General features: G+C 37.4%; 1 protein-coding gene across 1 annotated transcript; it reads right to left on the bottom strand.

Moving 5' to 3' along the window:
• Positions 1-330: 330 nt before the first annotated feature.
• On the bottom strand, positions 331-19,026 carry LOC116296402 (MAM and LDL-receptor class A domain-containing protein 1). Its single transcript, XM_089034974.1, has 32 exons — positions 18,947-19,026; positions 18,469-18,513; positions 17,355-17,483; positions 15,344-15,576; positions 14,510-14,639; positions 13,085-13,280; positions 12,463-13,016; positions 11,573-11,683; positions 11,009-11,091; positions 10,661-10,752; positions 10,325-10,566; positions 9,869-10,201; positions 9,631-9,675; positions 9,384-9,512; positions 8,707-8,939; positions 8,393-8,483; positions 6,661-6,732; positions 6,315-6,443; positions 5,970-6,202; positions 5,129-5,219; positions 5,002-5,055; positions 4,099-4,172; positions 3,572-3,663; positions 3,207-3,448; positions 2,728-3,060; positions 2,522-2,575; positions 2,276-2,404; positions 1,884-2,116; positions 1,560-1,650; positions 1,430-1,483; positions 1,096-1,294; positions 331-1,021 (listed from the first exon to the last, which is right to left on the bottom strand). The coding sequence occupies exons 1-32, from the start codon at positions 18,996-18,998 to the stop codon at positions 469-471; spliced, it is 5,331 nt and encodes a 1,776-aa protein (XP_088891100.1). The 5' UTR covers positions 18,999-19,026; the 3' UTR covers positions 331-468.
• Between the last annotated feature and the right edge of the window lie 6,537 nt (positions 19,027-25,563).

Genomic DNA, 25,563 nt, shown 5'->3' with positions numbered 1-25,563 from the left:
ATCTTGCTTTGAAACTTGCATTTATGAAACGAACGTCGTAATTTTAAAATTTGGGATCGGATTTAAATTATTTCTACAGTTGTAGCTAGAGTGCGAACAATTAATCCGTGAAACACTAATTACTAAATAGTACAAAATTGTGTTAGTTAAACAATAGAAAACAATGGAATTTGCATGAAATTGTGCTATTTAGTATTACTAAAGTTTCACGGTTATATTGTTTGCACTCTGGTTTGTACATATTAATTTGTCCAGGTAATTCGTACAAATCCAGTCTCCCCCTCCCCCCAAACAATACTTTTTGATGGAGACATAAGCTAGATACACGAGTAAATATGCACGTTTTATTTGACAATCTATTGATTCAGTTAATACATCTGTTTCTCTCTTGCTAAGCTATTTTTATCTCCAAAAATCAATGTTTATGGTGTATTTTATTCCACTTTTCATTCGGTAATCCTAGAGTGTTCAAACTCCCATGATTTGTCGTACCCATGCTCTGTTATAACGAACAAGGGCATACACTCCATATTTCATGGGCGCAGCACATCCATAGCCCCAGCTGGTGGCTCCCTCGAGATGCCAGCGCCCGTTGTACTCACAAACCAGCGGTCCTCCAGAGTCACCTTGGCATGCATCAACACCACCTTGATCAAGACCTGCGCATAACATGGAATCGTGGATTTTACCAGGATAACCAGTCAGGCAACGAGCTTTGGACACTAGAGGAACAGAAGCTTGCATCAAATGGTTTGGTTGTGATCCTCCTGATGCCAGGGTACCCCATCCAGTGATGTAACATTTCTTGCCAGGATCGTCAAGAGGTAGAGGCAGGTCATCACGCGGCAGACAAACAGTAGACACGCCTTTGCCCAAGACAGCAGGTCTAGCCAGCTTGATGACTGCGATGTCATTACTGTATCGAAGTGGGCTGTGGTAGTTTGGATGGGTGATGATTTGAGCGACAGCAATGTCTTGCTCTGTTCCTACAGATCCACTTACACGGTAATGAGCGCCCATTCTGAAAATAAATTAAAAACAGTTTTTAAATTTGCAAAGTACGGTTGTTTTGGCCTTAAAGACTTTGATTGCTACCTGATCTTAATCTGAGATGCTGATTTTCCCACGACACAATGTGAAGCAGTGATAACGAACCGAGGATGAACCAAGGATCCTCCACAGAACTGACGACCTGAAGAAGTTGTAAGCATAGCTTGCCAGGGCCAACTGTTGATTTGTGCTTGAGTGCCTCCCACGATGCGGGACGTTACTGGACGTTTTCCACAAGAGAGATCTGAAACAAACACAATTCAATAGAGGGCATTAAACCAACCTAAATCAGAGAATATGTACTGAATAAAACGTTTGTAAGGAATATCACGAAGTAAAACTTTCATTGTCTAGTTTTTACAAGATAAGGTATTCTTACTTGGTGTTTGGGTTGGTAGTGGTGGAGTTCCTGGTGGTGGAGGGGTCGGTGGAGCTACGAAAATATACAAAAAGAAGTGAGCATATTTTTAGTGAGAGCAGAAAATAAACTTGTATATATATTTTCTAACCTGTGCTGGCACATCGTCCTTTGGTAACGGATATATCGTCAATAGCAATGTCTCCTTGGTAAGATGACCCTCTTACACCTTCTATTGCAACCTGAAAGTAAAACTATAGTCTTAAAGTTTGTCCACTATTAATGACTCGTCACCTAGTTTTTGATAATATCATACTTTTGCTATGTCGTAAATCAAAGACTGATTAACAATGAAAAAATATGATTAATTCTTCCTGATGAAGCGCCTAACATTTACCATACAACTTCGAAACATTGGATATTTGACGGCACAAAACTTTGAACTTGTTTAAACGACAAGTATGGAATTCCTTACATTTCTGTTACTGCTCAGGTCTACTTGTTCCTTCATCCATTGGTTTCCATGGTCCCCTGCTTTACTCAGCACCACAACACCATTGTCGTAAATCTTAAGTGATCCAATCGAGCTACCATACATGTGATAGTAGAATGTCATACACAAGTCTCCATCATAATTTCCATTGAAAGTAAGTCTTGCATTGTCTCCTGATACACGAGGACTGGAAGTCTCGATGTATGCATACTTTCCTAAAATAAATATTCAGGTGATTGATAAACGTTTGGTGAAAAATCAAACGCCATTTACTTCGGCAAAAGAAAGTAAAGACCAACCAACAATGGTTAAGGATAAAAAAGAAAGAAAGTAAAGACCTACCAACAATGGCTAACGATGATCTCAGTACTAACCTGATCCAGAATGGTCAGCGCATGGTCCTGTTGCTGATGATGCCGTACATCCAGAATGAAGTGTCCAATCAAATTTGTCATTGGTTGCTTGTCTCCAGGCCCCCAAAGTGTTGAAATCGGTGTTCATGCCTAAATGAATAGATTTCTTTATTATTATAACTACGATAAGTGCATAGGGATTTGAGTAAAGATTCAAGGCAAGAGACATGAAAATAGTCCCAGTCATCGACTAAATTGCTAGCTTACCTTGGACTGGTGGTTGGGTAGGTGGTTGAGGTGGCTGTGTTGGTGGTTGAGTGCCTATGAAAAGAAAATCTACATGTCAAGTTTTTCCAATTACAGTTGAGTAGTGCTGAACCGGCAAGGGTAACACAGTCAAGCAAAATGATGTATTAATATTTTAACCATTTCTTGATTGGAAAGAAATTCTTCTAAAGGGTTTTGGTGCTTACCTCCTAGTGTGTGCATGTCGATCCAGTTTCTAAACTTTGCAACTCTTCCGAATACTGTGTACATCTGTGAGGAATCACATCGAGAATTACCCCAGCTCACATCTCCCTGCAGTACCCATCGGCCAGCGGAATTCTTACACACATAAGGTCCACCGCTGTCACCATGACAACCGCTAATCTGAGTATTAGCCTTGCCACCACAAAGCATGACATCAGTGATAGTTATACCAATATTGCCATTCTTTCTCTTGCATTCGGCGTGGCTGATTGAAGGCATGTGTGCTTGTTGGAGGATGTGATGAGAGCTTCCAGGGTGTCTTATCTTACCCCAACCTGTCAACAACACAAATATACAAGAGCATGTTTTGAATGGTAAATAACCGTATCTTCTCTTCATCAATAATCAGTAACCTGAATATTTGTAAGTAGAAAATGGGCCAAGGATCTCTTGCTGATAGCAGTGATTCAGTTCAACTTACCAGTGATGTAGCAGTTGGATCCTGCAGGTAGATCGTAGTTGTGAGCAGGCAAGCATGCAAGGCCTACACGACTGTTCAGTGTAGCCTGTTTTTCCAGTTGTAGCAAGGCAATATCATTACTTAGTCGGGGATTGTTGTAGTTCGGATGAGATATGATTCTAATGACTTTAATGTCTTGTTCTGTTCCTTCTTGTACGCGACGGTTGTGATCACCGAGACGAACAAAGTACGCCGACGGGTTACTAAAAAAAATACAAAATAATTTTTCTTTACTTTGAAACTAGGTTTGTGATTCTTGTAGTAAGTGAGATACCTCTACAAGATAGAGGATAACTTTAGTCAAATTAGAAAATAGATATTCATACTTGTTTGTTACACAGTGAGCTGCTGTTACCACCCAGTCCCTCTTGATTAAAGTACCACCACAGATGAACCCACCGTTACGATGAAGACCAATCTGAAGAAAAGGTAAAAACAGTGATAAGAATTAAACATGATGAGTTGAACAGCGTAATAGTTTTAAGAGTAAAGAATAGTAATACTTAAAATGTTTGTTTCTGACTTGAAATGTTTTAAAGGTTTTTTTACACACGTTTCGATGCGTCACAACGGAACTTCTTCAGTGTGCCGTTGGTAATCGGGAACGCGTATTTAAATGTTGGTTTAAATTATCTTTCGCAAGTATCATTTAATTTGTATTACTAATGTGATGAAATATTAATAATAACATATTAAAGGTTAACGATGTGACGGTAAATCCTTTTTACTATTTTACTAGTATGATGATGATTTCAAGGTTTAGAACCACGTGATGATGATGCTGTTGGCATTAAGAAGTAATTAATTAAATTGCACGAACTACGATATTATATTAGAATTATATTTGAAATACCTGCCATGGCCATGATCCTGGTTGAGCGTCGACTCCAGCAATTACCCTAGTAACTGATGATACTCCACATTGACCTACAAAATATATTCATTGCAAGGGTCAGTAGAGCGATACATTTATTCAGAACTGGGTGATTTGCGATGGGGTCCATGCTGTTGATCCGTGTTTTTAATATTCTAATTGTTTAACCTTTTATAAAACTCATGAATAATTAATGTTGAAAACACAATAGAAATCATTGTCCGTGGAGGAGGTTGTATAACTGATATATCTGTATATCTGCCAAATTCAATTTTACCTTTAAAATTAAAGTAGAACATGAATGTATACACCTAGACGTTTCATAAGTAATATACAATATTCATGTCCGTGTTTTATCAGATATACAATCACTCGCCTTCGGCTCGTGGTTGTATATCTGATACAACACGGCCACTCATACTGTATATATTACTTAACTGCTTGTGCTGTGCGAAATTGCAAAAAATACTTTTTTGAACCTTGGATTAACCTCTCGGCTTATCTATATCAGAGCATGGCTAATTCGCAGTGCGAATTTGAATGTAGCTTATCGCAAATGCGCTTCGCAGTGAGACTAAAAACCGAAAAACCTTGAAAAACGCCCTTGAATCAAAAAAGACACCCAAAATCTCTGTAACTCCATGGCATGTCGAGTCCGAGATTCGTACCTGAGATCCCAGAGGTGATAGGTGATAGGTATAATAGTCCCCTTCACGGTTCCCTGCGCCATCTTGAAAGGTAGCCGGGCCTTTGCATCGAAGCGAGACGAACGGTGAGCTTGCAATGATAGATACCTTTTTTTAACACCTTGGACAATTATTCATAGGTCCCTATCATTGCAAACCAGTTAGGCACAGATTTTACGAGTAAAGATAGTCTTACCTGGTGATTGTGTAGGTAGTGGCGGGGTTGATGGTTTTGGAGGGGTCGGGGGAGCTGCAAGAATATGCAAAAAGAAGTGAGCTCGTTGGCGAGTTACCAATAAAGTGTTGTGTAGTTGTTTTCTTACCTGTGCTGGCACATCGTCCTTTGGTGACAGATATATCGTCAATAGCAATGTCTCCCTGGTAAGATGATCCTCTTACACCTTCTATTGCCACCTGAAAATTCAAAGAAAGTCTTGATCAAATTCCGAGGTGGATAAAGCAATTCACTTAACCTATAAGCTAAAGTGCAGCTTGTTAGCATACTTAGTATACATCTGATTGAAAAAACGTTTTCGGGATCAACAAAGGTTATATCATCAAAGCTAAGACCGAAAGGGAGCATGGGAAGACAAACAATTATGCTAATTTCATGCGTATTGCAGTTTTCCCTTACTGTGCACATTTTATGCATCATTTAGGTCGACCGACTTTGCTCTACTGTGCATTTTTACATATCTATATGAAAATATTATACACATACATAGTACCCAAATTCCTTTTCGGTCTTAGCTTCGATGATATGACCTTCTCGAACCCGACTATCTTTTTTCAATTAGGTTATTTTTAGAAATGCTATTTTATGGAATTTGATGTTCTATTTCTATCTCTATCTTGGCGATGATGGTACATCGATGCTATCATGTTGCCTCCTTTCACTATTACAATAGTCATATCAGTAAGTGCAAATACTTTTTCCTATGCTCTTTCTTTTGATTTGAAGATTTGAAGAGTAATTCCCATCACAGGTTTCACTTCCTTCGCAAAAAACAACAACAAAATCCATTTTCATTATGCAACATAACTTGCAAAAAGAGAATATTTCTTTGTGCTTGCTTTATTTTCACACTTTTATTGATTGTAAAAACACATTTTGTATGTCATCGCGTTGTAGATTTACTTCTTAACTTGCTATTGTATACTCACATTTCTGTTACTGCTCAGGCCTACTTGTTCCTTCATCCATTGGTTTCCATGGTCACCTGCTTTACTCAGCACCACAACACCATTGTCGTAAATCTTAAGTGATCCAATCGAGCTACCATACATGTGATAGTAGAATGTCATACACAAGTCTCCATCATAATTTCCACTAAAAGTAAGTCTTGCATTGTCTCCTGATACACGAGGACTGGAAGTCTCGATGTATGCATACTTTCCTAAAATAAATACTCAGGTGATTAATAAACGTTGGTAAAAAATTAAACGCCATTTACTTCGGCAAAAGAAAGTAAAGACCAACCAACGGCTATGGATGATGTCAGTACTCACCTGATCCAGAATGGTCAGCGCATGGTCCTGTTGCTGATGATGTCGTACATCCAGAATGAAGTGTCCAATCAAATTTGTCATTGGTTGTTTGTCTCCAGGCCCCCAAAGTGTTGAAATCGGTGTTCATGCCTAAATGAATAGTTTTGCTCATTATTGTAACAATGATAAGTGCATAGAGATTTGAGCAGGTTCAGTGTAGTTTTCTTCTATTTTGTTTTATTCTTTAGATCCTTTAACGTGGTTTCAGCATAAGAGAACATCAACAGATATGGGATTGCAATTTTGTGTTCAAAGTTTTAAGAGAACTGAAGAAAAGCTTCTTAGTTAAAGCAAATAGTAAGCTTACCTTGACTCGGTGGTTGGGTAGGTGGTTGTGGTGTAGGTGGCTGAGTTGGTGGCTGAGTTGGTGGTTGAGTGCCTTTGAAACGAAAAGCTACATGTTAACCTTTTCCAAGTGCAATTTTGGGTTTGAAAATCAAAATAGGAAATAATAATAAAACTGACGTTTTTCATATTAGAATTCTTACATGGAAAAGCATGTTTGAAAAAAGAGTAATACTATCCAAATCTTTTGCTTAATCGGTCCGTTTGTGTAGGTGCATGCTAAAAGGATGTTATTGGCATTTGGGTCTTCTAACAAGCGATCCTAACTCCCTTACATCATCATCATGAAGTGAAACGCATAGAAAACTAACCTTCTGATGCGGAAGACAACTTTTTTACCGGTCGACTTTCTAAGTACTTTACAAAATTGCAAAGATGATGCAAAAGAACTATCACAAAATGCTCTAAGTACAGCTTGATACTGAAACTAGGGGGAAAAAGTTAGCGCATACGTGCCTCTAGGCATTGTTTCTAAGAATTTAGAAGAGTTTTAGTGAGGAAATAAACGTTTTATCCGAGTATACAAACAATTTCGCGAGTATACTTTTGTGACCGGCACCAAGATACTGTATTAACAAGACAATATGAAATTAGCCATATGTTTCCGCAAGCACTGACTCTAAGTTTTGAGATTTTGTAAAGTCTACTTTTCAGACATTTTTGAGAGTCAAGTTATTCATTGTGTGTGTGTGTGTGTAGACACTCGAGTTTACCCGGATATACTTCATATCCTATTTAATTAGCGAAAAAATTTAGTTAAATGACATGTCATAGAACTGACATAAAATTCATCCCGGTGTAAGTAATGTAAAACTTCGGATTACTTTCGGATCCCACGTGCACAGCTAGCGGCGCACGGCGAGGATAGCCGATATTATCCGAAGTTTCGCGTACTGGCTAGTCAACTTGGCTGCTCTGTTTGCGACTGCTTACGACTTTTTATCGACTGGGAAACGTTGGACCAACGTTCCAAACCATGACTCGGTAGGATTCAGTGATTTCTACAAGTTAGCGCAGCCAGTTTTGTCATGAATTTTATCTGGATTTTTTTTGCAACAAGCTAGGCACACAGGTTTCATCGAATGTGTCAATTGTTGTTTAATTAAAGTGCTTTCAGGTATTTGCAATATCTAGAAAGAATTTATCGCAAGAAACGACCATTGAATTGGCGTGTTTGTGCTACGCGAAGCATGTCAACAATGTAGCTTCATGAACGATTGTTACAGAACCCGCGATGCGATTACAATGACAATATTTGAGCCCTTTAAAGGGATAACTAATCTCCGTTAGGAGAATATTAAGCCTGAATACCTGCAAGTGAATATTTTGCATACGCATAATTTTAAAATGTTGATATGTTACTATCAGCAGTATTTCACTATATTTAAACGTGTTGACTAATTTGCATACGTACTTAGAGCATGCGCAGACGTTTTTATCTGGTGTCACTTGAACTATTAAAAGATGCTCAAAAACAAAATTAGAGTAAAGCGTTCATTTACTCTATGATAAATGTCTTGCTGTCTTAAACTACTGAATGAGCAAAGTGCAGTGTAGTCATATGGACTTAGTGAAGGCACAGTTTTTACAAGTAAAAGTATTCCTATATGGTGTTGGTGGAGCAACGAAAATATATAAAAAGAAGCATATTTTTAGTGTGAGCACAAAAAAGACTTGTACGTATATTTTCTAACCTGTGCTGGCACATCGTCCTTTGGTAACGGATATATCGTCAATAGCAATGTCTCCTTGGTAAGATGACCCTCTTACACCTTCTATTGCAACCTGAAAGTACAAATATAACCTTAAAGTGTGTCCATTATCAATGCCTCGTCATCTACTTTTTGATAATATCATACTTTTGCTATGTCGTAAATCAAAGACTGATTAACAATGAAAAAATGATTCATTCTTGCTGATGAAGCGCCTAACATTTACCATACAACATTTGATATTTGACGGCAAAAAACTTAGAACTTGTTTAAACGGCAAGTATGGAATCCCTTACATTTCTGTTACTGCTCAGGTCTACTTGTTCCTTCATCCATTGGTTTCCATGGTCACCTGCTTTACTCAGCACCACAACACCATTGTCGTAAATCTTAAGTGATCCAATCGAGCTACCATACATGTGATAGTAGAATGTCATACACAAGTCTCCATCATAATTTCCATTGAAAGTAAGTCTTGCCATGTCTCCTGATACACGAGGACTGGAAGTCTCGATGTATGCATACTTTCCTAAAATAAACATTCAGGTGATTAAAAAACGTTTGGTGAAAAATCAAACGCCGTTGACTTTAGCTCAATTAAGTCAATGAAGACTAACCAACGACAACTCAGCTTGTTTAATTTTATCTCCTCGTTAAACCCTAAAATCTTTTAATCCTAAAACATATTTCCTATATTTAGACCTAGAGGCCAGTTAGTGTCCATTTGGGTTTTTTCATGCTCGTTATCTGTCTATCTAAATATTAATGTATGTGTATATATTATTACCATTTACTTTTATTTTTTTCATTTTCACTCTAATCTATTAATTTTATACTTGCCGACTATATATTAATTTTATACGTCCTGCAATGCCCCATAAGCCTCTGGCTTGAGCCTCATTATCATTGCACATGCTTTTTTATGTTGTTGAATGAAAAAAAATTGATAGCTCAGCTTGTTCTCAGTACTTACCTGATCCAGTATGGTCAGTGCATGGTCCTGTTGCTGTTGATGGCGTACATCCAGACTGAAGTGTCCAATCAAACTGGTCACTTGTTGATTGTCTCCAGGCCCCCAAAGTGTTGAAATCGTTGTTCATGTCTAAATGAAAAGGTTTGCTCTTTCTTGTGAATACGATAAGTGCATAGCGATTTGAAGAAAAAAAACAAGAAAAGAAATCTGAAAAAAGTCTCTTTGTCAAAGTAAAATGTTAGCTTACCTTGGACTGATGGTGGGGTAGGCGGCTGTGTTGGTGGTTGAGTGCCTTTGAACAACGAAAAGCTACATGTTACGTTTTTCTAATTACAGTTATTTAAACTAGGGATAGAATATGAAGATAACGCTGTTAGAGTGGTGCTGAACCGGCACAGGGTAACACAGTCAAGCAAAATGATGTATTAATATTTTAGCCATTTCTTGATTGGAAAGAAATTCTTCTAAAGGGTTTTGGTGCTTACCTCCTAGTGTGTGCATGTCGATCCAGTTTCTAAACTTAGCAACTCTTCCGAATACTGTGTACTTCTGTGAGGAATCACATTGAGGATTACCCCAGCTCACATCTCCCTGCAGTACCCATCGGCCAGCGGAGTTCTTACATACATAAGGTCCACCGCTGTCACCATGACAACCGCTGATCTGAGTATTAGCCTTGCCACCACAAAGCATGACATCAGTGATAGTTATACCAATATTGCCATTCTTTCTCTTGCATTCGGCGTGGCTGATTGAAGGCATGTGTGCTTGTTGCAGGATGTGATGAGAGCTTCCAGGGTGTCTTATCTTACCCCAACCTGTCAACAACACAAAAATTTAAGAGCATGTTTTGAATGGTAAATAGAGAGTTACCTGAATATTTGTAAGTAGAAAATGGGCCAAGGATCTCTTGCTGATAACAGTGATTCAGTCCAACTTACCAGTGATGTAGCAGTTGGATCCTGCAGGCAAATCGTAGTCGTGATCAGGCAAGCATGCAAGTCCTACACGACTGTTCAGTGTAGCCTGTTTTTCCAGTTGTAGCAAGGCAATATCATTACTTAGTCGGGGATTGTTGTAGTTCGGATGAGATATGATTCTAATGACTTTAATGTCTTGTTCTGTTCCTTCTTGTACGCGACGGTTGTGATCACCGAGACGAACAAAGTACGCCGACGGGTTACTAAAAACAAATACAAAACCATTTTTCTTTACTTGTGTAGTTTTTAGATTCTTGTAGGATATTTTTAGTCAAACTAGAAAATAGATATTCATACTTGTTCGTTACACAGTGAGCTGCTGTTACCACCCAGTCCCTCTTGATTAAAGTACCACCACAGATGAATCCACCGTTACGATGAAGACCAATCTGAAAAGGGATAAATATGTCATAAATATACAGAAAAAACATTAGTATTTTGGAATTTAAAGGTATATATTCACTTTCTATTAATTTAATTGTTAAACATCATGTGAATGGTAAAAACATTTTTTTGAACGCCGCCCTCGAATAAATGTGCCGCCCCTGAATAAACATTGCATATCCAACCCCCAAAAAATAATCAACGCCGAGGCGCTTAAAAGAATAAATACTGTATTCTAACAGTGGTTAATTCATAGATTACCTGCCATGGCCATGAACCTGGCTGAGCATCGACTCCAGCAATCACTCTAGTGACTGAAGACACTCCACACTGACCAGGAGGTGCTGTAGAAATATTATAAGCATTATTTTGAAAATTGATTTGATATCTTTTATAAGGTACAGTAAACCTCCTGTGAGCTCATCAAGTTGCAGTTGGTATCAAAAAGCTTTACTTGGTTGATCTATAGAGGTTATCGATCGGCTAAGCATCTGATACGGCTGTGTATTTTAAGAGTCACGGGATATTTTTTTGAGAGCCTATAGACGAGCCAAAACACAAAAGCTGTTCAACATTTAATTATGCAAAGAAATGCTCAAAATCCCTCTAAACTATATCGTACCCGATCGCCAGCAGATGAGAAGTGCTGATACGGTCTCATATCAGACATGGTCTTTTCCCGTATTACGCACGTTCTTTGCAGAATCAAATGATAAGAAATTTTACCATGATCCTGAGTAGTCTCAGCTTTCTAGGTTTTTGGTGGCAAACTTTATTGAAATAATTATATATTACTAAAATGCCGGACTAGTGTAATTCACTTACTTGGTGGTTTAGGCGTCTGAGGGGGCAGTGGTGGTGTAGATGGAGGTGGAGGTGGAGGCGGTGTTTGTGGGGGTGGTGGAGTTGGTGGAGCAGGAGTCTGTGGAGAAGGATCTGTGGAACAATGCAACCACAAACAATGTTGGAAAATGAGATGTGTTAAAGTGATTATGATACTGATTTCTAAAGTACCCTTTTTATTTAGCAAAAAAACCCAGCTTTTTCTGTGCTCCGTTCAGTAATAAAGCACGCAGAAAGTGACGTAAGCACAAAAGAAATGTAATGAGAAACACGAGCAGTAGGTGAGTGCTTCTCACACTTCTTGAGTGCTTACAGCATTTCCTATGTGCTTTATTACTGAATGGAGCTAAGGAAGAAACTGTCTTATTCGTTTTATTATATAGTTGCTAATTTTTTTCGGTATTGAATTTAATTACGCAAAAAGAAAGACGGTCGCAGGATCTAGCAGCACTTCGAGCGCACGGATGGCGTCAGCACTATGCTTCGTTTACTAATAAAGCGCAGTTTTCGACCAATAGGCGCGCACGTACTATCCTAACTATATAATAAATATATATATTCTCACAGGCACTTTAAATAAGTTTATAGATTTTAGTTTGCTTTTATGCATTTCTAATTATCCGGCAAAGGTGGATAGAATGAGTAGGGTGGTTACGGTCAGGGTTTCATTACATACTCTTTACCATGTTATTTGCGCCAGTTCGATATTCATGGGTGAGTGATAATGAAGTGTTGAGGGACTGTGCGCCTTTTTAAATGATCAGTCGAGCCACTTGAAAAGCTAATCATTTTTAATCTAACACTACTGCAAATCCTGCACTATTGGTCTACTAGCGATAGACCGCGCGCACCAGTTTCTAAAGCGAACTTACTTGGTAATCCCATGACTTGTCGTACCCAAGCTCTGTTATAACGAACAAGGGCATAAACTCCATATTTCATGGGCGCAGCACATCCATAGCCCCAGCTGGTGGCTCCCTCGAGATGCCAGCGCCCGTTGTACTCACAAACCAGCGGTCCTCCAGAGTCACCTTGGCATGCATCAACACCACCTTGATCAAGACCTGCGCATAACATGGAATCGTGGATTTTACCAGGATAACCAGTCAGGCAACGAGCTTTGGACACTAGAGGAACAGAAGCTTGCATCAAATGGTTTGGTTGTGAGCCTCCTGATGCCAGGGTACCCCATCCAGTGATGTAACATTTCTTGCCAGGATCGTCAAGAGGTAGAGGCAGGTCATCACGCGGCAGACAAACAGTAGACACGCCTTTGCCCAAGACAGCAGGTCTAGCCAGCTTAATGACTGCGATGTCATTACTGTATCGAAGTGGGCTGTGGTAGTTTGGATGGGTGATGATTTGAGCGACAGCAATGTCTTGCTCTGTTCCTACAGATCCACTTACACGGTAATGAGCGCCCATTCTGAAAAAAAAACCAATTTTAAAATTGCAAAGTACTGTTGTTTTGGCTTTAAAGGCTTTGATTGCTACCTGATCTTAATCTGAGATGCTGATTTTCCCACGACACAATGTGAAGCAGTGATAACGAACCGAGGATGAACCAAGGATCCTCCACAGAACTGACGACCTGAAGAAGTTGTAAGCATAGCTTGCCAGGGCCAACTGTTGACTTGTGCTTGAGTGCCTCCCACGATACGGGACGTTACTGGACGCTTTCCACATTCTCCTACGAAGGATCAAAATATGCTATACAATGTTGAATCAGAAAAAGGAATTTACAAATGACTATTTTGACGATACGGCAGCCATCTTGGATTGTAAGACATTATGTGGCGTCCAGGGTGCAAATAGAGCTTTCTTACAGTTATGACGTCGATTGACATTAACATCTCACAACAAGAGAATGCAACAAAAAGATTAATTAACATGGTACATCGATCACCTTTACTCATAAAAGAAAGACAAACAAACGAAGCTATATATTTTCGATATTTTTTTGTTGTTTTACCCCCTGGCAAGATGGCCGCCGTATATTTAAAGTAGTTCACTGTAGACGATGAGATACAAACTCAAAGTTATTGTTATTTTGATAATAAGAATCAAATCGTGTATTGTATTAATTAATACATAATTAAATAATTAAAACTCATATTCTAAATTTCAATTGAAATACCAGTGGATATAGAGCCACTTTGCCACTGTTAATCCTGTATTTTAAATATGTTTTATTATACAACATTTGGAACAAAAATTTACTTTCTTTAAATCATTCTGTCGTTTGTGTGAAGTTAGTAATTATTTTGAAACTTATTACCACGACAATAAAATAAGGACAGAGCAATGTGATTTAGAATTTATCCATCATTGCAGCAAAACTAGAGCGGATGCAATTAAACAGTGAAATAAAATCAAACCAAATACTAACTAATAGTATCTATTTAGTGACTAATAGTCACTATTACTCAACCAGAACATTTATTAAACAAAAGACACAAATGGTCTCTCGTGTATTTGTCTTTGTATGATGAATGTTCTGGTTGAGTGATGGCAACTATTAGTCACTTAATAGATACTATTAGTTAGTATTTAGTTTGATTTCATTTCGCGGTTTAATAGGCCCTTTGCAGTTAACGTTCACGTGTCTGTACTGGACTGCTGGACTACTGTTTTTATATTAAATTGATGATTCTTTTTAGCTACTTGTAAAGAACTGAATGAAAACATGTGTATCCAGTGTGTTACGAAATGCAGTTTTATTACGATCTCTCGATACAGGTTGTAGAAAATTTGTTTGCAGTCCAGTAAATTTCACCCTTGGGAATCAAAATGTTCATTCATTTGCTCTCAGTGAATTAATCAGCACGTGATTGTTTAGCTGCAAAGGGTCTATTGCATCCGCTCTAATACAACCTGCAATGATCCTTTATTGTCTGATATATAGATTCAGCTGTATACCTGTATGGGGAAGAACAGTGTTTATAGGAGGAGAAGAAGTTGGGTTACTGCAACGTCCCCTGGCAACAGAGATGTCGTCAATAGCAATATCTCCTGTGTAAGACGCCCCACGTATTCCTTCTATTACAATCTGGAAGGGAAAATAATTTTATCTTTAAAACACGTTTGGTGTCTCATGTGGAGCGAGTGCTGCAATCGAAATAGCGAAATACAGTCCACTCTGGTTATTGTGGACATAATCGGGACCGCCACTTGGTGTCCGTAATAGCGAGTTTCTGTTATAGCAGGCGTGTTTGTAATGAATGATGACGTACATTTTATTGGATACGTGTGCCATTGTGTTGTAGAAAATCCCTATTTCACTATGACGTCACATTGAAATAATCTATTGTTTAAACGCAAAGGATCATGGTCGTCGGAGGGGGTCAGATCAACGCAAATTCACCGAAAATTGTTCTAAAACCCGTATCAATCCACAAAGAGAAGTAGAATAGCCAGCAAACTCTCAGAATAGTTTTTAGTACATATTAACACATATTATATCTGAATCGCTAGGAACAGATTTTGTTGAATTTTCTATTGGATTTGGCGATTCTATCCCCCACATAAACAATCAGTGACGCCATAGTGAAATAGGGCAATTTCAATTAGTAATAGAATTACCACAAAGAAAAAGCAGTAGTACACTGTATACCAAAAAACAATCAATTATAGAAGAAGCGGTTATTATTAAGCGTTCGTTAAACGTAGTATAAAGCGATCGTTATACACAATTGAAATTGCTTTTTGGGACTGTACAAATCCGTAACAGCGAGATTAATTAATGTGACTTACATCTAGATCCCCAGTAAGATCGATATGTGAAACATGCCATGCGTTACCCAAGTCACCAGACTTGCTAAAGACTTTCTTGTTGTCGTTGAACACATTAAGCGTGCCCACGGTTTGCCCGTACATGTGGTAATAGAACGTCATGCACAGGTCATTACTGTTGGAAGCTTTGAAATTAAGTCTGGCAGAATCACCTTGAACGCGCGGAGATGACGTTTCGATGTACGCATAGAAACCTGACATAAAGAAAATGGAGGATGTTCATGGGCATTGTTCTCGCGCATCCTTTCTGCGCATGAATTTAGCGTGCGCACTCTCATCGTGATGACGTCATTCCAGTGTTTTTTTAAGCAAAATTTGTAGCCTAATAATATTTTATATTTGTTATCCAACCCAAATTCTAGTAAATGATTACTAATTATTATGTTCTTTTCTGTGAAAAATGGGGACGATCAAAATATTTTTTTCATTTAAATATGGCTTATTTTTGACAGCTTTCTATGCTTACGTAGTTCGTAGAGTTTGAAAAATCTAAAATCTACAATCTACAATCTACAAAGCCTTTCGCTGTTGTATCACGGCGTGGGACAATCACAACAGAGCTAGGCTCCAAACTAGGTGAAAGCCCAAAGATCGAATTAGAATTTAGTAGTTGATCTTTGAGGAGGGAGGAAAACCGGAGAACCCGGAGAAAAACCCTCGAAGCACAGGAAAGACTGACCAACAAACAACTCTACTCACATACGACATCGAGATCGGCAGGACTCGAACTCGGGCCGCATTTGTGAGAAGCGGCGCATTAGCAGCGCACGCCACCGGTGCTTCCCAATGTTGGAAAAATGTTGCACATATTTTTGAAGTAACACTTTCGTATGATAAAATTGTAAAATCTTTTTCGTATATAAAATCATAGTAATTTCAATCATGAGAAAGAGGAGCCGTAACTGCCGTTTCTTGCTAACGTCCACTAATTCATCAATCTCACCAACACCCCTCTTTTACTCTTTTACATAATTGTCATAATCATATTATCCAATCCCCCGCCCCTTTTTGAAGATGCTCCGCCAGAGGAGGATCCACTTGTATCCAAGAATGCATTGCGAGTGAGACATAACGTCCTACTACTTAACCCGCTAAAATTCGATTGTGCTTACGTAGAGTTTATGTCATACCTATTAGCGATATCTATTTCTAAATTCTTCAAGAGATTTAAAGTTACTCTTCAAAATACTGAAATACTCTTTGAGTAATTTCAGGTTCAGTACAGATCCTACAACTGGCTACTCTTATATGCCAAATTAGTCGAACACTGTCTTTATCAAATGTTAAAGCAACACCTTAGTATTACTATTACCCCTACTATTATTATTTTTTTCCTTTTCTTTCTCTCTTATACTTTGTCTCGGGTATTTTATTTTATTTTTTGTACTTGTCTATCCTATTGTTAAACGAGTGTAAGTATATCATATTTTAACATAAAAATGTTAATGAAATACAAAAATGTCAATAGAGTACAAAAAAACACCTTAGTATTTGTAATATTAGTGGTAGAAGTATCACTGCCAAAAAAATCAAATAAACCGGTTAAAGCCAAAGAAAACAACAATAAGCGTGCACGGGCACTTGGGATACTAGTTGATCCTCATCTGATACTTCGCGGTCCTTGACAGTGAGCATCCAAGTTTGGACAGGCAGCGGGGATTGCTTGTCTGTTTGTCTGTGACTTCATAACATATAAAAATAAGTTGCTCTACTGATATTTTCTAGTGATGTATATCATATCTACTAACCTGATCCATCGTGATCATTACATTACATTACTTTTATTTTTTTCATTTTTCCTTGTTAATCTACTAATTTTTTTACTTGCTGACTATATATTAATTTTATACGTCCTGCAATGCCCCATAAGCCTCTGGCTTGAGCCTCATTACCATTACACATGCTTTTTTATGTTGTTGAATGAAAAAAAAAAGAAAAAAAAAAGATGGCGCAGCTTGTTGTCAGTACTCACCTGATCCAGTATGGTCAGTGCACGGTCCTGTCGCCGAGGAAGGCGTACAACCCCTTCTGATTGTCCAATCAAACTTGTCATTTATTTGTTGTTGCCATGCTCCGAACGAGTTAAAGTTGTTCGCCATGGCTAAAAATAATCAGTCAAAAAAGAATCAGTTGCTTAAAAGAGTTTTCACATTACGTCATGACCGATGCATTGGATAAATAAGAAATAAATATTTACCGTTAATTTGTACGCTTGTTATTTAAAAAAAGAATTACAAAACAGTTTTCCTTGTTTGATACTCTGATCAAAATACTTGGAATACCGAGAGGCCATTCGAGTCCGCTTTGTTCCCTCAGCATCCCTACAGTTTTGTTCAGAGTATCAAACATGGAAAACTGTTTTAAATTTATTTAACTCAATATACAGTGAGGTTTACCAATAATTGCAAGAATTTTTCATGAAATAGATAACGACTAACGACTAGAAATTAAAACAAAACAAAGCCAAAAAAAAAACCAAAAACAAAAAAACACAAAACAAAACAAAACAAAAAAACAAAGAAAACAACAACAACAACAAAAAAAAAAAAAAAAAAAAAAAAAAAAAAAGAAAAGCTAAAAATTAATGTGTTTTGATTCTAAAGCCCCCTTCATTAATAAAAAAATTAACTGTTTTAGTACATACCAGCAAGGTAATATCAGTATTACACAAGTTTTGCTTTAAAAAATGATTATTTCTTGTTTGTTATTTTATTTTATATGAGAACGTTCTTGTAATTAGCTGTATATTCGTTTATTTATTTTTATTTAAACATATTAACTCTCTGTGTTCGCTCCAAGAGCTAAGCTCATCGTGGGAAATTACACAGAACATAATTACGATGTTTTTGGAGTTTTTAGGAAAAAGAAAAAGAAAAATAAGTTTAACATATTAGCAAGAAGAAAAAAAACATATATATAGAAAAAGTACAATGGAAAAGAAAATATATCTACAAAATGGATTAAGAGTTCTTTACTCTATACAAAGTTAAATGTGGATAAAAACATAGAAAAAAGTTTACTTTATATTCGTTTGGTTTCTCGTTTCATACTGTGTTAGAACGTTTTAGATATTTAACAACACTTACCATCTGGGCTGGGGAGGGCTTTTTCTTGATCCCTTTCTTCATAATCTGAAAAAGAATTAAAGAAAAAAAACATGAAATATTCCAGGAATTACCAGAACTATAAAATACTTGATAAACATGTTCGTGAATACGATAAAAATAACTACGCACTCGGAACTTACTACTTACTAATGTGACCTCTTTCTCATACAATGTGTCGGTTTCGCATTCGATATATACCGCTTTTTTTGAAGACCACAGACTCATTTCCACAGGCTTAGCCTCGTATATAACCTATTCATCACAGATACCATTAAAAGTCCGTGAGATTTCAAAGCCTTTGTATTGTTGAGTATTCTTCAATTCTTTGCTTTGCAGTCGTCTTTTGCAAATGGTTTGCTCTTAGACAGGGCTAAGCCTGTGTATAGGCGAGTCTTAAGTCATAAAACAAAGCGGTATTTGGCGAATAAGAAAAAGGATCTATTATCTATTTTATTACCTTCAGCCGCGGCAGCGATGCTAAAGACTAAAAGTAGTACCTTGAGCCACATGTTGGCGACGATGTACCAATGTAGAATACTGCCCAATTCACTAGTTTTATACATAAACGGTCGTTCAATAAGCTATTCATTTGATGACAAGGTGTGCATACATCACTAACGAACGACACACATCACAACACCTGAAATAACACGCGTACAACTTCACGTAACTCAAAAAACAAAAAACAGAGAATACAAAGTAAATTACTTCAAAATGTCCTTCAACATAAAACAAAACACTTTACAGATGAATAAACTTTTTGAATGATTAGTTTGTTTTTCTTCTCTAAGCGATTTTTGAGTTTATTTACACTTTAAGATACAAGTATATTGGATTAGTTTATTGATTGCTTCGTATAAATCGTAATCAATGGCTGCTTAAGTAAGTCATTGTAATATTTAGAGGGCGGATTGTCATCAATTGTTCCTAAATGTCGTAATTACCACAAGCAGGCGATTGCTGCTCAAACATACGCCATAGTCGTGCTTATATTGCAATTATAGATTCATTCAGATCACTATTCATAAAACATAATATATCGAGAGAATAAAGTTAAGGTTACTGGAAACCTTCAGGGGTATGTTTCGTTTAATCTCTTCGCAACACTTTAAACAAAACCCCATTAAACTATATATCGTTTTAAAGGTCATATAATAGAGATTCAGAAAATAATATTATTTGAAAGCGATTTTTTAATTTGAAACAATGCCGGAGCCTTAAACACAAATCGGGCACGTTCAGTAGAGGTGAATTAATGGACATGGATTTAGCGCTTATAGCAAAAGAATTTTACTATGTGAAATAAGCAAAAGATAAACGACCACAGCGTGTGAGCGATATTTTCCTTCTTTAAAAAGTTATTAAATTTTAAAGTTGGAACGTCGAAAGATTCCAATGCCGGTTAAGAAGACGAAATACTCGAGTACGAAAAAGACGAAATACAATAACACCAGAAACAGCAATGACCTCGATATCCCAAAGTGCCGCAGGACCAAAATTCTTTTTTCTTTATAGAGGAGTTTCTGTTTGGAATTTCCTCCCTAATGAAATCACAAATTCTGCATCAGTGTCTGTTTTCGAAAGAAGTCTCACTATCTTAAACGTTGGTTACACTCTTAGTCCTTAGTACTTAGTCTTTGATTAGATTTCTCACTTGCATTATGCACCTAATTCCAAAAACGTTGTCATCGCCAAAGGCGATAGGCAATAGGCGATAGGCGAAAAGCGATAGGATATATGTCATTCCAAGATCCAAGAATAGCTGGAATGACTTGTGTTTCTTCTTCTTCTTCTCGCCAAGAACATGGACCTTCGTGCTGAGACTGATTCGATGTTCTTTGTATTCAACGAAACCATTTCCATGTCGGAATGACCTTTCGCCTATCGCCTTTGACGATGACGTTTTTTGAATTAGGTGTTTATCTTATTATATTTATATATATATTTCTTTATTCAGGTATTTTTTAAAATTAATTATGATGTAAATCAGGGATGAAGATCCCATATTGGTAACCTAATAAAGTTTATTGTATTGTTAAGAATCTTCCAGCGATTGTAAAAATAATGTATATATCTATTTAAAGTGCTAGTCTTACGAAAACAATAATGACACAAAAAAATCCCCGAATTTCTATATGCTCAAATAGGTTATGATGCTCACCAATAAACAATAATTGCTTCGAAAAAGAAACTTTTCCCGTCTGAATTCTCCTTCTGAAAATTGTTAAAAGCTCGTCCGCCATTTCTATGAGCAGCGATTTTGTGGTTGCATTTTAATTTATGTGTGACGTCATAAGCGCAACTGGCATCCTCTTTATTCGCACTGACTCTACAGTATTCTCTGTAAGAAGGCATGACTTGGTTTAAGGCTTGTTTTTAAATCAAAGATTTTGAAATTTGCTTGCAATTACACATTGTGAAAAGCCGCGAATTTTGAAGGGTTGCACGTATGACGTCACTTCCTTCGAATCACTGAAAGTTGCCAGGAACGCAATCGCTTAATGGCGGACTCAAACGGCCAAACTTTACTGGTTAAATACAGCATCTTCCCAGTCTTGTATCGAAAAAGAATTTGGACAGTAAGCTATATTACATACGTGTATCTAGTTTTATATGGTACAATTTCCAGGGACGGTGTTATTTTCGTAAGACTAGCACTTGTTGTTGTTCGGAGATCTGAAAACTGAAATCTGAGACCGAGTATAACTCTGCAAAATGTAATATTTCACAGCCGAAATTTAAGAGTAAAATATTAAGCATGACCTTAGAAATTGGATTTTGGGAAGGAAAGGAAAGGAAAGGAAAGGAAAGGAAAGGAAAGGAAAGGAAAGGAAAGGAAAGGAAAGAAACGAAACGAAACGAAAAGAAACGAAACGAGAAGAGAAGAGAAGAGAAGAGAAGAGAAGAGAAGAGAAAAGAAAAGAAAAGAAAAGCAATTTTATTTTCTCTCTCTCTCTCTCTCTCTCGTATGTCTTATATGGTGTTTTATAAACCATAGATTGGGGCCTTGCTCGACTTAAATTCAACTTCAACCTTTGAAAATACCAATTTGGGCATCTTATCGTTCTGGGAATAAACCTAGTAACACCTTGTTTCCTCACGCAAATGCTAACAAGATTAGAGTACTTGTGAACATGAACTAATTGCATAAGAATAAATAAATAAAAACAAAAAAAAACAAAACAAAAAAAAAAAGAAAAAAAGAAAAAACAAAACACAAACACACAGAAAATATAAAATAGTGAGCATTAATCAATTAAAAGCTATATTTCAAATTTTTTGATTAAATAATTTAAGTGTAAGAATAAGTGGAGAAGTGGAGTGGATTGTGAATTGAAAAATTATGTTTTCAATGGTCCTTCCCCGCATTCGCCATGAAACAAAAACCATGAAACAAATGCTCCGAGTCGAATTTGGATTTTAAAAGAAAGCGAAGCATGCGTGTGATATCTGTTGACATCCAGTTGACGGCTTAACCCCACACGTCAATAATCAATCTGAGAAAATAAGGCCGAGTACTTAAAACACCAGCTCGCGCTCACTGGTCAAATACAAATGGGACCTTAAGCTGTAGGACGGCAACGACGACGACGACGGCAAACATACAATAGCACTAATTGCGCTATTCAATAGATACTCGTTTTAATGTACGAAATACTATGCATCATTGCCGTCTTATGCTGATAGTAAGACGTGAAATGTCCTATTTTTACTTACTAAAGAGAACGACTACGCCAAAAGCTTAACTTTGCTGATTTTCGTTATAAGTAAAGCGCTCACAAAATACGATATTTCACTCGAAAAATAATAGCGCAGCGCAGTCATGACGTCATAAAAACGAAGACAAAGGCAAAATTCGGACAAACAAACTTACAAGTTTACTTTCAGCAGATAATTTTCACATCCGATCGCAGTTGATCTTAGTTTACATGGGTTTTTATTGTAACTTTAAGTAAAAATAATAAAATCGGTTCGTATAATCCTCGTAGCGGTTAAACAGAATGCAATATTTGTCCGAATCTTTAAGCTATTTTTAGAATCAGTGCGCTACGATATCTCGCCGACGTTGTCGCCCACGTTGCCGTCCTGCAGCTTAAGGTCCCTAATAAGTGCTACACTTGGCCAAGTAAGAGTTTTGATTTTAATGTTCTCCAGCATTGTTTGTCATTTGCTTTTTCTTTGCTTCTACTTTTCAAAATTTTATTTTTCGAAAAGCGTTTCCGTATTCGGAAATTATGAGTAACGATTTCCCTTTGATTTTTTGAGGTCATATGAGAACATTTTAGAAGTGTTTCCTGAAAACTTTGACCCAAACATTTGTAATTATATAATAGATAGCTAGCTGACTAGCTTGGTGTAGCCCGTACAGGTCATAATTCAAGTCAACTGACACCTTAATATACTAAACTATATACTATCGTATATTCTAACGTAATTACGTTGTAAAGGTACCAAATAAAAAAGTGTCATTGTACTATTTAGATTTCGAAAAATAATATCCAACTTCAATATTATAAATAATTTAGCGAATTCAGAAATTTATATCCCAATTCGGAAAATATCCAGAAAATATCCAGAAAATAGTTTTGATATCTAGAAAATAATTTCCAAATTCAGAAAAATAATTTCATAATCCGGAAAATAATTTCCAAATTCAGAAATCCTGAAATGTAATTTCAGTTTGGCCAGGTGGTACACTGATCAAATACACTCAAGTACATTGGTATCTTAATAAAAAGCCGTCAGCGCCTCCAAATAGACTAGATTGGGCGCTAACTTGAAGGATATCTGTATTAGGAGCTTGATATTCTTATTACTGGGTGGGATGGGGGTAAGGGGGTTGGGTAACCGGGATTTTACGGTATTCGGTTTTACTATTACGTGTTAACTTGATTTTAACTAATAGCTCAGGCTCAGGTCAAACGTCGAACTTCACACGAGCCACTCTTAATTGTGCGCAATGAGCTCTTGTCAAGTTGACGTTTGACCCAATTAACTTCGACCGATTGAATTTGGACCAACTAAGTAGATCTTCACGACTTGGTCAGTCGGGAAGAATGACTGTAGATCGACTTGGGGTCAAACGTCGAACCTAAAATGCATAAATCATGTTAATGTATTTTTTGCTTTCATCTTGTTTTTTCTTTGTCACCACGCATGCGCCGTCAACACTTGTTCTACGTGACTTCTTAATATTCATTCCAAACTTTGGTAAACCAACGAAGATTAACTGAAACACGTTCACACGATCGATTATACTAAACTTTATTGCTCCTTGACAGTAAAAGAAGAGTTACAAAACCTGCACGTAGGATAAATTTTAGCCTGCGTAGGGCCCTCTTTTTTTTTGCGAGGAGTGGGGGATTGATTGATTGATGGAAGACTTTATTTAATGAGGGTGTCACGTGACAGTACTTTTGTTAACTGATTAACGGGCACTGAAGATGGTCGTCACCAGCGTCTTCACATGCGACTTTGGGGGTGTCCGGCGTACTGCAGGACACCCTCCTGGGTCCACCTCTACTCAGTGTTCTTCAAACTCTAATTAAAAAAAAAAACTTTATTCAAGTGTCTAGTCGTTTGAGCCCTTTCGCACTAATTGGGGACACTTTTCGCTCACACGCACTACCACTACAATCAATATTCTATGCAAACAACGCTCAACGGTAAAAAGGTCCTTTTTCAAGAGGGTAGCACTTAAAAGCCATTTGCTAACAAACCTGTGGCCCTCATTTCGTGATCGAAGTAAGAGTTAATTACCGAGAACGGAGGCAATAAGCCTTATGCATCCCGAGGGCCGCCGGCCCGAGGGATTTATAGGCTTATTGCCGACGTTCGAGGTAATTAAGTATTTTATTTATCAATTGAGAAGGTTTTCTATCAAATGTTGCTCATTATAAATGCGAACGGTCTATATATAGTTATCAACCGGGTTAATAACTATATATTGACCTCGCATTTATAATGAGGGCTATAACAAAAATAAAGCTTTGTGAATAACAAAGAAAACCGTGCCAATTGAGAAGTAATTGGAATTTAGGAGTTGATTTTTACGGAGGGAGGAAAACCAGAGAACCCGAAAAACCCTCGAAACAGGAGAGAACCAACAAACAACTCTACTTATATACAACACCGAACCCGGCGGGACTCGAACTCGGGTCGCATTGATGAGAGGCGAGAGCTCACACCGCTACGCCATCCGTGCTTCCGAAATTAATGTCAGGGTTTGTTTCCATGGGTAAAAACAATAGGAATTAAGGGGAATTTTTTTCTTTAACATTTTTGGTGTAATATCTAGTCGTTCTTACTTTTCACCAACTCATAAACAATTCATTTTTGTTGCTGCTATTTCGTCTTCTCTGGCGACCATGGTCCTTAACTATCAATCAATATATGGTTTTGATGTCACTTCATTATGAAATAGGGCAATCATATATATTTAGTATAAATTTAGACTTAAATATACAGAAGAGGTTCGACCGAAGACCAAGACTGCGTTTATAATGTATGGCATAGGAGATGGAGGGGGGGGAGGTGAAAATTTGAAATGTCCAAAATAATTCTTAACACCCCCTTAAAGTCATGCAACGAAATACGATCCCCCCAAGCAAGACTTGTAGCTTCTTCCAACAATTGTGCATCCTTCCCATTTTTGTGATAAAAATTTGCACACCCCCCTTTTTCCTACCAAAATTTTCCCGACCCCCCCTCAATTTCACCTGTCCCCCCCCCTCTGCCATACACTGTGAACGTGAGACGAACGGTGAGCTTGCAATGATAGAGACATGCGAATAATTGTTCAAGGCGTTAAAAAAAGGTCTCTATCATTGCAAGCTCAGCGTTTGTCTCGCTTCGATGCAAAGGCACGGCTACCTTTCAAGATGGCGCAGGGAACTGTGAAAGGGACTATTAGAGGACGATTAATTTGGTTGTATTTCTTGACCTGAAAGAGGCATTCGATACGGTAAACCATGAAATTCTATTGTGTAAAATGGAAATATATGGTATAACCGGGAATGCATTAAATCTTTTAAAATCATATCTAGTGGGTCGTAAACAGGTATGCCAGGTAAA

This window comes from Actinia tenebrosa, unplaced genomic scaffold, assembly GCF_029948245.1.
Source record: "Actinia tenebrosa isolate PJP-AT-01 unplaced genomic scaffold, QUT_ActTen_1.0 PGA_scaffold3__52_contigs__length_22856419, whole genome shotgun sequence".
Lineage (NCBI taxonomy): Eukaryota > Metazoa > Cnidaria > Anthozoa > Actiniaria > Actiniidae > Actinia > Actinia tenebrosa.
Note: the sequence above shows the minus strand (reverse complement) of the source record. Positions and strands in the feature narration are given on the sequence as shown.